This window comes from Macaca nemestrina, chromosome 7 (assembly GCF_043159975.1).
Source record: "Macaca nemestrina isolate mMacNem1 chromosome 7, mMacNem.hap1, whole genome shotgun sequence".
Lineage (NCBI taxonomy): Eukaryota > Metazoa > Chordata > Mammalia > Primates > Cercopithecidae > Macaca > Macaca nemestrina.
Genome location: NC_092131.1, coordinates 122,386,081 through 122,399,467, shown reverse-complemented (window position 1 = coordinate 122,399,467; position 13,387 = coordinate 122,386,081). Strand labels below are relative to the sequence as shown.

At 38.4% G+C, this 13,387-nt stretch overlaps 1 protein-coding gene across 4 annotated transcripts in view; it reads left to right on the top strand.

Annotated features, from left to right (window-relative positions):
- The window catches only part of LOC105493134 (cholinergic receptor nicotinic alpha 5 subunit), a 29,210-nt gene extending 15,884 nt beyond the window's left edge, over window positions 1–13,326 (top strand). The window contains exons 2-6 of one of the 4 annotated variants that reach the window (XM_011760588.3): window positions 222–373; window positions 4,290–4,334; window positions 6,084–6,193; window positions 7,585–7,878; window positions 11,173–13,326. In XM_011760588.3, coding sequence (XP_011758890.1) covers window positions 222–373; window positions 4,290–4,334; window positions 6,084–6,193; window positions 7,585–7,878; window positions 11,173–11,197 — 626 coding nt within the window. In that variant the 3' untranslated portion in view covers window positions 11,198–13,326. Of the gene's footprint in view, window positions 1–221; window positions 380–4,289; window positions 4,335–6,083; window positions 6,194–7,584; window positions 8,417–11,172 lie in introns of all 4 variants that reach the window. The other 3 variants (XM_011760586.3, XM_024796386.2, XM_024796387.2) reach the window with 3 other exon arrangements.
- The last annotated feature ends 61 nt before the right edge of the window (window positions 13,327–13,387 follow it).

The window sequence follows — 13,387 nt, the reverse complement described above, 5'->3', positions numbered from 1 at the left end:
CTAAGTTGTAGTTTGGTTCATTATTAATAATGCTGAACTTTTTTTTTCCTATTTTTTTTTTTTTTTGGAGACAGTCTCTCTCTGTGGCCCAGGTTGGAGTGCAGTGGCCCGATCTTGGCTCATGGCAACCTTTGCCTCCTGGGTTTGAACTTTTGTTTGAAAGTATAGGGATCTGGTGGGAGAGAAGCCAGTACATTAACTTTTAGAAATTTGTTATACAGGATTATCTGAACCTTCTTCTATTGCAAAACATGAAGATAGTTTGCTTAAGGATTTATTTCAAGACTACGAAAGATGGGTTCGTCCTGTGGAACACCTGAATGACAAAATAAAAATAAAGTTTGGACTTGCAATATCTCAATTGGTGGATGTGGTAGGTGTGCGTATCCTTCTATACTCAATTTCTCACAGATTTAGTGAGAGCCTGATGTGTGGCCAGGCACTGTGCTAGGCACCAAGGATTACAAAGGTGATTGAGGCAGTCCTTTGCCTGAAGGAACTCACCAAGGAAAAGTAATGATTGTGTCACATACATGATAACACACTGTGTTTATATATTTTATAGTTTAGAAACTGTTTATCTCAATTTGGTAATTATAAGTCTATCTTTAACAAATTCAAAGATCTAAAACATTGTATATTCCTTAAATGTGTTAAAAATAGGTTCAAAAAGTTTAAGAGTAACTTGTTAGCTTGAAAGTAGGGAAAAGAAAAAAAAATTTTTACGTTTAAGAGAAAAAGTCCAAAAATAGAGTGGTAGATTCTTAGGACCTAAAAGTATCACAAGAGATCATTATCTTGGGCTCACACTTAAAACATTTCAGAAATTTTTCCATGTGACATTCATCAGTAGAATAAGTTCCCTTGATAAATTGTTCTTATTGCCAAGGGATTCTATCTATTTAAACTAAAACATTCGTGCTAATTTTTAAACTAGTTTCTTCTTGTTCTGAACGTGTAAATCAATAATTATTTCCCTGTTGTGTTCCCAGAATAACCAAGTATGTATATACATATATATATGTATGTTTTAAAATAACATTTATAGATGTGCTTTGTGTTCTGATTACAGAAGCAATGGGTGATTTTTGTAGAGAATTTGGAAAGGGCAAAAAATTACAAATGAGAAGTTAAAAATTGACTGTAATCGTACTACCCGGAGATGACTAATATTAATAATTAGTTGTGTTTCTTGCCAGACTTTCTTTGTGTGTATGTTACAGAATTGTAATAATATTTTAGAAATAATTTGATTACTGCTTTTTCTCTACTATGACATAATGAACATTTTCCTATGTCATTACATGCTCTTCAAATGTAATTTTTAATGGTTACATATTTCATCTATAATTTATTTAAGCATTCTCCCATTTTGAACAGAAACTTGTTTCCAATTTTTCTTATTATAATTAACAACGATGAATATATTTGTATACAAATGCCTGAACATCTCCTTTCCTTAAGAAAGGCAGTTAGTGAACCAAAGGATATACCTTTTTCAAAGTCTATATCTATGTCATCTAACTGCTTCCAGAAAGGTTAATGAATATATATGGACTGTGCACTCAACCTTTGGCTAGTCAATATGGGGAGATTTTAAATGAAAATAGGAAAGTGGAAAAGTAAGGTGGTGGCCAGGCACGGTAGCTCACGCCTGTAATCCCAGCACTTTTAGAAGCCAAGGCGGGTGGATCACTTGAGGTTGGGAGTTTGAGACCAGCCTGGCCAATATAACAAAACCAGATTTCTACCAAAAATACAAAAATTAGCTGGGCGGTGGTCTGTGCCTGTAATCCCAGCTATTCAGGAGGCCAAGACAGGAGAATCGTTTAAACCCTGGGAGGCAGAGGTTGCAGTGAGCTGAGATTGTGCCACTGCACTCCAACCTGGGCAACAGAGCACGACTCTGTCTCAAAAAAAAAAAAAAAAAAAACAAAAAAAACCCCAGGAAAATAAAAGTAAGGTGGGTGGGGCTTGCTCTCAAAGATCTTTCTGGTTGAGGTCATTGGCACACAACTGGTGTAGAAAACTGTAGCACTAACTCATGATACCAGAAAGAGCTGGGAATTCAGATCTTGATGAATGACCTTATCAAAGAAGGTAGGGTAGATGAGGTGGCACCTGAGCTGGCTTTGTAGGAAGTGTAGGGTTTGACATGGCAGAGAGGAAAAGTATTTAAGTACAAAGGAACAATATAATCGTACGTATGATAACTGAGCCTTGCTGTACAGCTGTTTAGATCAAAAGATGAATGTTGGGAGCCCTGGCATACAGGAGTGGTCTGACTGGATGGTGGAGAAGATGAGGAGGATCCCTGCATGCCACTTTGTCTTTGCTCCTGCCATGTTTACTTCTTGGGAGAGCTTTCCAACCGGCACTAGCCATTTATTATTCAAGACCAAATTCATTTGTCAGACCCTTTGTGAAATCTTTCCAGACTGCATAAGACGGCCTCTCCTGTGTTCAAACTTTTTTTTTTGCACTTTAATATGGTGCCCATTACACTCACTGGTACTCATGTGCTCTGGCATTTCATCTTCAAAACTGGGTGAGCTTTATTCCTTGTATCTGTCCTAGAGCCTAGTACCGTATCTGGTACATAGTAAATGCTGAATGAGTGAGAGACCTGATAGGCAACAGACATGATCAAAGCAGTACTTTCAGAAGATCAGTAAAACAGTAATGTACATGATTTTGAGGAGTGAAAGAGAGACTAGAAGATGAGAAGCAAGTTAGAAGACCACACAGAAGGAGCAGGACTTGACCACTGAATATGGAGGGAGGCATCACATTTTGAAGCCTAGGTGATTAGAGTGGAAGAGTAACACATTTGAAAAATACTGTTGGCCGGGCGTGGTGGCTCACGCCTGTAATACCAGCACTTTGGGAGGCTGAGGTGGGCAGATCACGAGGTCAGGAGATCAAGACCATCCTGGCTAACATGGTGAAACCCTGTCTCTACTAAAAAATACAAAAAAATTAGCCAGGCATGGTGGCAGGTGCCTGTAGTCCCAGCTACTCGGGAGGCTGAGGCAGGAGAATGGCGTGAACCCGGGAGGTGGAGCTTGCAGTGAGCTGAGATCATGCCACTGCACTCTAGCCTGGGTGACAGAGTGAGACTCCATCTCAAAAAAAAAAAAAAAAAAAAAAAAGAAAAAGAATCTTCATTGTTATGGGAGTAGGGCAGAGAAGATGATGAGTTTGATTGTGGTTTGAGGTGTTAATCCCAAAGAAAATGTTCACTAGCTTTTGGGAAGTCAAGACTGGCTCTGAGATGACAGATGAGAACAAGGATGTCCATCTGGAATTGCTGGCTTGGAGGTGACTGTTGAAAACTTTGATGAGTTTTTTTGTTTTTGTTTTTGCCCTTGCCTCTCACCTCCCACTTTGATGAGTTTTTAAAGTTAGTGGGAAGAGCAGGAACCTGATCCTTGAGGAACATTTGTAGAAAGTGGTAGAAGGAAGGGCTAATCAAGCAGAGAAGTTGGAGAAGGGTTGCTTCTTGAGAGAAGAGCCCAGAAAATGAAATGTCAGGGACTACGAACATGGAAGAGGACTGGAGTCAGGGGAGATGAAGGGTGAGGGCCCTGGAGATGGAGAATGGAAAATTCACTGAATTGTGTCTGAGCTATTTTAGGTTCCTTTTATCGCTAAGCTCCCTGGAATCATATCTGGTGGATTCCTACCTTATTTCCCACATATTCTGTCTTTTTTTTTTTTTTAAATCTCATTTTTGGCTTGTTTTGATTTTAAAGATACAATCTTTTTATAAATATGATTACCCCTGAAACTCTTCTGCTATGCTTACACTTGTAGTTAACATTTTTCCATTTATTAGTGGTTTCCTCCTGGGGATCATCCTACATTTGTCTGTCCGCATTTTAACACCTCTGAAATCATGATGTGTCTTATAATTCATGGCAGCTTGAAATTCATTGATAGCTTTTTTTTCTCCTCTTAGTGCTAAGCACATAAAATAATACTGTGCTTATATCTTAGACTGCATCTTAAATTTGAGGAAATATAGTAGTTGAGATGATTAATGTTAAATGCAAAAATGCCAAAGGTATCTTTTAGTGTAGTTTATCTGAAATAGAGAGTATGTTGAAAGGAATAATGGGAAATTAGGCTGGAAGAAAGATCCTAGCTTTCTAGAGAACCAGACTGATGAATGAAATGTGGGTACTATGTGCAGAAGAGTGTTTATATAACAATGTGAAATTTATTGTTTAAAGAATTATTGCTTCTGTAATTGAAATCAACCTTATTTAAATTTTTGCTTTTTAAAGGATGAGAAAAATCAGTTAATGACAACGAACGTCTGGTTGAAACAGGTATGTATAAAATTCAAACAGGCACCCAATTAGTGACTGAGACACCTGTTTTTATTATATGTCTTGTAGCAGAAATACAAGAGGATGTATATTTGTGAATATGAATGAATACGTGAATATATGGCCTTGGTGGATTGGCAGGATACAGAAAGATGAGGGTAGATGGAGTTCTTGTATTTATTCAGCTAGTATTTTTGGAGTGCCTATTATGTGCCAGACAGTGTTATGTGGAAACAGCAGTGAACAAAACAGACAAAAAACCCTGTGGTATTAGTCTGTCTTCACCCTGCTATAAGGACATACCCAAGGCTGGGTAATTTATAAAGGGAAGAGGTTTAATGGATTCATAGTTCAGCATGGCTGGGGAGGCTTCACAATGATGGTGGAAGGCGAAGGAGGAGCAAAGGCATGTCTTACATGGCAGCCGGCAAGAGAGCGTGTGCAGGGGAACTGCCCTTTATAAAACCATCAGATCTCATGAGACTTATTCACTATCACAAGAACAGCACAGGAAAAACCATCTCCCTTGATTCAGTTACCTTTCACTGGGTCCCTCCTACAACATGTGGGGATTATGGGAGCTACAATTCAAGATGAGATTTGGGTGGGGACACAGCCAAACTACATCACCTGCCCTCATGGAACTTCATTCTAGTGGGGGAAAAATAACAAGTAAGTTGTATAGTACCTTAGAAACTGATAAGCTTGGGGAAAAACACACTGGAAAAGAAGATAGGGAATATTGGGGGGGGGGTGTACTTATAAAAATGGTGGTCAGAGAAAACAGCATTGAGAAGACAATGTCTGAACAAAGTCTTGGCGGAGAGGAACCAAGCCATGTGTATATCCGGGGAGGAGTGTTCCAGGCAGCAGGACCTGCAAGTGCAAAGGTTTCTGAGGCTGGTGTGTGCCTAGTGTGTTTAAGCAGTTGCAAAGAGGCTGGTGTGGCTAGTGGTGAGAGAACCATTGGGGAGAGGGGGTGTAGGAGATGGGGTCAGATAAGCAAGAAGAGGCTGGTGGAGTAGCAACTGCTTGTAGTCCACTGCAAGGATTCTGACTCTCTGAGGTGGAAATGGGCAAGAATGAAATGAATTTTTTTTTTTTTTTTTGTAAATAGTCCCTTTTATATAAAGGACTTTTGTTTTTTTCTGGGCCACCATGCATATATCCTAACTGCTGTTGAATGCTTCCTTTTGTTTTCCTTTATCCCTAATTTTTATACCTACTATTTGTTTCCTAACCCCAAACTCCTGAAAGGCATATATGCTTTTCTCAGGCTGCAGCTCCTAACTTGATCACAGAATTGTAACTGCATGGAGGGTAGGGCAAGGTGTTGAAATATGCAGAATGTACAATAAATCCAACTCCCTTTTGCATGGACCAGAACAGCCAAATTGGGTGACAATACATCTGGGAAAAAGAATGTTTCCCTTGAACCTGGGTATTAAGTGCGTGTGGCTTCAAGTACTGGATGTAGTCATTCAGTTGATGGGAGAAGAGCTGCTGAGCAGAGCCATGAACACATCTAGCTCTGGTTCTCACCTGTGTCTCACAGGGACCATGGTGAGAACCACCACACAAGGGGACAGGGTTATCTGGTGCCCATAATAAGAAAGATAGGGAGGTGTTCTCTATTCGGGGTAGAGGTGATCTCATGTCTAAAATTTCTGGTGTGACGAAAAAGTATAGTATTCACTGTTTTTGACTATTAGTTTTATTGAAATTGAGGCAGATTTCTTTGTTTTAAAGGAATGGATAGATGTAAAATTAAGATGGAACCCTGATGACTATGGTGGAATAAAAGTTATACGTGTTCCTTCAGACTCTGTCTGGACACCAGATATCGTTTTGTTTGATAAGTAAGTTGTATTCTAAGTATAGTTTCATATTTCCAAAAGAAAACATTTGTGTTTCTATTAGGCACTAATAATTTTTCTCCCTTTTGAAAATTGTTTAGGTATAAAAATCAAATGACGTGACTGTATGTATTGGGTGTGATTACATGTTTTATAGATGAGGAAACAGAGGCTTAGGGTGGTGGTTCACAGAGCTATCACGTGGCAGGGTAGGGGGGGTCACACCAGGGGGACTGATACTTCCATTTACCCTTTGATTTACTAGACTATATATTTGGCGGACTTCCAGATTTTTTAAATATGTTTTTTACATCGTTGAGGTCATATTTTATGTTGAATTGTACATCCTTCTAATTGCGTTTAAATACTGTATTGTCATTTTCCCACAATGAAGAATGCTGGGTTAATTATTAATTCATCTTTAGAGGCATCCTACCTAGGTGTGTTTTGAGGATTTTTTTTTTTTTTTTTTTTTTTTAACTTAGGGGAGAGGATAATTCTGGCTACCAGTTTTATTTTTTTCTAAGACCACTCCTGGGCAAATCTGGGAATTTGTGCTTATATTAAAGCACTTTATCTAATTTGAAAGAAGGCCATTTGGCATGAGGACAGGGCAACTGCTATGCAAAAATCTCTTTAATCTTTTGACACCTTTTACCTCCATGCTTCTTAAGAAGTGAACAAAGCTTGTAAGGACACATGATGCAGCTTCCTGGAGCATCATTTTATTTTCAATAATTGGAAACATTTTTATATTAAACATGGATATATTACAGAACAGTGTGCAAAAGGCACATTAATTTGAAGACAAAGAGCAATATTTTAAAGAAATCTTACGTTGGTGGTGTGCTTTCCTGCTAGGCTTTTCTAGTATATGAATTCACTTGGTGGGAGAGCTTGAGAGGCACAGCCGCTTTTCAGGGTCATGCCCAGCTTGGTGTTGATGGTCTTTCCCCATCAAGTAAAAAATGGCCAGTATTTGTGATGAAGGAAGAAGAGCACTGTGCAGGGAGTCTAGGAATGTGGATTCAGGTTCTGGCTGTATGCGTGCCCATTGTGTAAACAGCCTGAGTCTGTTTTGTGTGTAAGGTGAGGTCTTTTCAATCATTAGAATCTCAGGCTTCTGTGAAATAGAGATTTGTCAGTTCTGGAGTAGATGCAGAAGAAGGGGTTCAGTTCTCCTAGAGTTAGATATTTAAGGAATATATTCCTGGAACAGGAGTGTCTGTGTAGCAGATATTCTGTGTAGCAGGTATATCTTATCTGAAGTATAGTAATTTAAAAATTATTTCATGCAATCAGTGATAGGCCTGCATTTATATTAGGCTTATATTAATACAATTCATGTGCATTGTTTAATTTCTGCATTGTTATTGTCTATGTGTGTATTTTAGTGCAGATGGACGTTTTGAAGGGACCAGTACGAAAACAGTCGTCAGGTACAATGGCACTGTCACCTGGACTCCACCAGCAAACTACAAAAGTTCCTGTACCATAGATGTCACGTTTTTCCCATTTGACCTGCAGAACTGTTCCATGAAATTTGGTTCTTGGACTTACGATGGATCACAGGTTGATATAATTCTAGAGGACCAAGATGTAGACAAGAGAGATTTTTTTGATAATGGAGAATGGGAAATTGTGAGTGCAACGGGGAGCAAAGGAAACAGAACCGACAGCTGTTGCTGGTATCCATATGTCACTTACTCATTTGTAATCAAGCGCCTGCCTCTCTTTTATACCTTGTTCCTTATAATACCCTGTATTGGGCTATCATTTTTAACTGTACTTGTCTTCTATCTTCCTTCAAATGAAGGTGAAAAGATTTGTCTCTGCACTTCAGTACTTGTGTCTTTGACTGTCTTCCTTCTGGTTATTGAAGAGATCATACCCTCGTCTTCAAAAGTCATACCTCTGATTGGAGAGTATCTGGTATTTACTATGATTTTTGTGACACTGTCAATTATGGTAACCGTCTTCGCTATCAACATTCATCATCGTTCTTCCTCAACACATAATGCCATGGCGCCTTGGGTCCGCAAGATATTTCTTCACAAGCTTCCCAAACTGCTTTGCATGAGAAGTCATGTAGATAGGTACTTCACTCAGAAGGAGGAAACTGAGAGTGGTAGTGGACCAGAATCTTCTAGAAACACATTGGAAACTGCGCTCGATTCTATTCGCTACATTACAAGACACATCATGAAGGAAAATGATGTCCGTGAGGTCTGTGATGTGTATTTACAAACGCAGATCTGCTTCCATTCTAAGTTCAGAAGTTACTTTCATTAATTTTGGCAGAGTAAACAGCATGACCCTTAAGTAAGACTAAGCATAGATTGAGGGCCAGAATGGTTGACATAATTTTCTATAAAAGATCTTTACTAAGGCTTGTTTCAGTTAAAACACCTGCAAAATGGGGCATCTACACAAATCGCACTTCTCCACTTCCGCCATCAGCATCTTGGATAACTCGAAAGAAAATTTAGTGTTATATATTCTAAGGAATAATAATCCTGCCATATTTCTTGGCTCTGACATGATGAATTTTTTTAATTTCTTGGGGTGAGGGCAGAGGGTGAACTGTTTTAATTTTGTCTTTAGTAACTTTTCTAAATTGTGACAATCTGAAGGCAGAACTCGATTATAACAGTTAATGGAGTTATCAAAAGTTATTTTAGGCTGGGCGCAGCGTCTTCACGCCTGTAATCCCAGCACTTTGGGAAGCTGAGGCGGGTGGATTATTTGAGGTCAGGAGTTCGAGATCAGCCTGGCCAACATGGTGATACCCCGTCTCTACTAAAAATACAAAAATTAGCCGGGTATGGTGGCACATGCCTGTAGTCCCAGCTACTCAGGAGGCTGAGGCAGGAGAATCGCTTGAACCTGGGAGGCGGAGGTTGCAGTGAGCCGAGATCACACCATTGCACTCCAGCCTGGGCAACAGAGCAAGACTCCATCTCAAAAAAAAAAAAAAAAAAAGTTATTATAAAGAATGAGCCTAATGTGGAATTTATAAATATAGCCAATATATTTTTCTAAAACAAATCTTTTTGTTCATTTATAAGAGAATGTTAGGGAAATTAAGAGAAGTAAGGTGTTCTTTTATGTTGTTATATATCAGAGGATTCATTGAAACTTAGTGTTTACTGTGCTTAATTTGCCTAAAATCAAAAATTTGCTTAAAACTTTTTTTATAGAAAAATCGCTCTGTCTCCTTAAGGTTAATATTTAAAATTCAAGAATTGAACATGAATACATTTTAATTTTATTAATGTGATCACATTGGCCTGCATTTTCTTTCAAAACGTGTAAGATTTCAGTTTTTTCACGGTTATTTCTTCTATTGTGTATTATTTTAAATCTATGACTATAGTAATATTTTCATAATTGAATGCACATTAAAATTATGTGAATTATAATTTGTAGAGCTATTTTAAATGGAAAATCTTCCATCAGGTATGAGGAGACAGAATAAATCTGGCAAAATAATAGCCTTTACCCCAAAAGGGACATTTGATGTATATTTTTTTAAAACATTTTTTCATATTTGAATGATTTAATTTTAATAAGACTTTCCTTCCTTATTTATTAATTTCAATAGGTTTTTGGGGAGCATGTGTTTGGTCACATGCATAAGTTCTTTCATGCTGATTTCTGAGACTTTGGGCAACCAACATAAAAACTTTTTAATGCTTGTGGGTTTGTAAAGTATCTGTTTGGTGGTAGCATAATTAAATTAGTTTGTAAGGTTTGGAGCTATCAATGGAGTTTTCAAAAGTACATTATATTTATTAGATAATGGTTTAGACTGAGATGGAATTTAATAAATGTCTGCAAAGTATTGTGCAAAAGGGCCATGGCTCATACTACTAGGATCGGGGAGGTTGGCTTTATTTTCAGAGGAAAACTTAGAAGCAGAGGTGGCCAGGTGCGGTGGCTCATGCCGTGTAATCCCAGCACTTTGGGAGGCCAAGGCAGGTGGATCATGAGGTCAGAAGTTTGAGACCAGCCTGCCAATATGGTGAAACCCTGTCTCTACTAAAAATAGAAAAATTAGCTGGGTGTGGTGGTGTGCGCCTGTAGTCCCAGCCACTTGGGAGGCTGAGGCAGGAGAATCACTTAAACTTGGGAGGCAGAGGTTGCAGTGAGCTGAGATTGTGCCACTGCACTCCAGCCTGGGGGACGGAGTGAGACTCCGTCTCAAAATAAAAGAAGCAGAGAAGTAACAGAGTGTTTACAATGCCCTAAATTCTAAATTATCCTACACCTTGGAGGCATAGTTCCTACAGAGGAACTACATAGACACCATCCTTCATAGAGGCTCAGGGCCAGGGAAGCCCCTGGTCAAGGAAACGGCCTGGTAGAAAGGGCTGCTCAGTGGCTAGGCTCATCCTTCTCTTTCCTTGTGGTGGCTCTGAGCTGTTCAGCCAGCTCCCTACTAAAGCTGGCTCCAGGGAGGGCCGTTCTGTGCTCATGAAATTAGACTGAAGTGGTCCCTAGGAAATCCAAAAATAAATAAAGTGTGTATGTGGGGAAGATGAACAGCTTTCTAACATGTATTATTCTGAACCAACTTTTAATTTGGCATGAAATTAATCTCAGGCTAGAGTCTCTCAAAATATTAAAATAAGTAAACACTGTTGGGCAAGAATAAATAGCAAGAATAACTACATAGTAAGAATAACTTTTAGTTTATTGTAAAATATCCAAGTAGTCTATTTTAATCTATCAAAGTAAACCACTTGTAAGATAAGTTGATGTGTAAATGAACATATTTTGTAGTGTCTTTTAAAGCTTATATCTATAACAGACCATCAGGCTAGTGTCTGTCTCTGAGCTGAGTATAGGGTCAGTTACTGTTTACAGGCAGCAACGGGAGGCAGAAATTGATTTGGCTTCTAACTCAGTGTGTTTGTTATATGTTAAAATATGTACACAATTTACAATTATTTAATGCATTTTTATTTTTTTCATCACAGGTTGTTGAAGATTGGAAATTCATAGCCCAGGTTCTTGATCGGATGTTTCTGTGGACTTTTCTTTTTGTTTCAATTGTTGGATCTCTTGGGCTTTTTGTTCCTGTTATTTATAAATGGGCAAATATATTGATACCAGTTCATATTGGGAATGCAAATAAGTGAAGCCTCCCAAGGGACCGAAGTATACCTTTAGTTAACACACATACATCTTATGGCACTTAAAAAATTATGAAAATGTAAGTTATGTGTTAAATTTGGTGCAAGCTTTAACAGACTAACAGTTGCTAACCTCAACTTATGTTAACAGATGATCCATTTGAACAGTTGGCTGTATGACTGAAGTAGTAACTGATGAGATAACATTTGATCCTCTAAAAATAGCAGCAAAATATTATCTGAACTGTACTAGTGAAAAATCTAGTATTTGTATCCTGGCAAATAATACTAATTTATAATCCACAGTAAAGTTCATCCTTTGTGCTAGAGAATTCCAGTTGTATTTGAAGACTGATTTTAAAACTTTTCTGCATCTGGTAAAGGTATATAAACTTTCCTGTACTCACTGAGTAACAGCTAATCTTTAATATATATACTGCTATATTTAAAAAGCTGACTACTTGATATAATTACTTAATGTGATGCTTGATATAATAATTACTTAATGTGGCCGGGCACGGTGGCTCACACCTGTAATCCCAGCAGTTTGGGAGGCCAAGGCAGGCGGATCACCTGAGGTCGGGAGTTCAAGACCAGCCTGACCAACATGGAGAAACCCCGTCTCTATTAAAAATACAAAATTAGCCTGGGTGGTGGTGCACACCTGTAATCCCAGCTATTTGGGAGGCTGAGGCAGGGGAATCGCTTGAACCCGGGTGGTGGCTGCGGTGAGCTGAGATCACGCCATTGCACTCCAGCCTGGGCAACAAGAGCGAAACTCTGTCTCAAATAATGAAAACAACAACAACAACAACAACAACAACTTAATGTGATGCTGCTTTTTCATAACCAACGTTTTTAAAATAAATGAAAAATAGGAATTGGGAACTCCTTTAAGGCTTACTTTATTCTTTAGATGCTTAAACTTAATAATTATTGTGTTAACTATTTCTGTAGCTTACCTTCCACTGTAAAGTCATAGAGTAGACAACTCCTGTGGACACGCAGTAGCATATCCTTAACATTAATTTCAATCCTGTTGTCCACATTTCCCACAATTAATAGAACCATCTTCTATGTAAATTGTGGTAGTATCTCTTTATCCTTGATCTTAGAATAGTCAGTCCACTACAATCACATGAACCCCATTTAAAAAACATATTTAGGGCCGGGGGCAGTGGCTCACATCTGTAATCCAAGCACTTTGGGAGGCCGAGGCGGGTGGATCACTTGAGGTTAGGAGTTTGAGACTAGCCTGGCCAACATGGTGAAGCCCCGTCTCTACAAAAAATACAAAAGATTAGTTGGGCATGGTAGTAGGTGTCAGTAGTCCCAGCTACTCAAGAGGCTGAGGCAGGAGAATCGCTTGAACCTGGGAGGTGGAGGTTGCAGTGAGCCGAGACTGCACCATTGCACTCCAGCCTGGGCAACAAGAGCGAAACTCTGTCTCAAAAAATAAATAATAAAAAACACATTTAGGTCTAACTCATTCTGTGAGAAAAGTCTTCTAATATTAAAAATAGTATTCTAATTTGGTATAAGCACACTGTTATATACTTGTAATATTTCAACTTTCTCCATTGTAATTACAATAATAGAATCTTAGAGTTGCAAGGGCCTTTAGATGTAATCAATCTTAGTCTATTAGTACAGCATAAATGATTTAGTACAGTATAATGTATCAAGGATAAAACAGTTACATTTCATCTCTAAAGGTCACCACTTCAGGTGTGACCAGGTAGCAAACACTGACAAAAACCCTGCGTTCAATTTAGGACTAGCTGTTGAGATCACAAACACCTCATTTATTTATAATAAGTAACCTATCTAAGTTCAAGCTAATGCTCTTTGGAAGACAGAGCAGACCCTGTCTAATTTGCATTTAATTGTAGGCAGGTGTTTAATGCCATTTAATGAGTGAAAGCCTGGTGTGATGAATTTAAACTGCCTGTTAGCTACCTTAGCTTGTTGTATACATCCCTGATCTCTCTTATACTGCCATTACTGTTACTTACGATTTTTATATATAAATAAATATTGTTGACATCTTTCTTTTGAC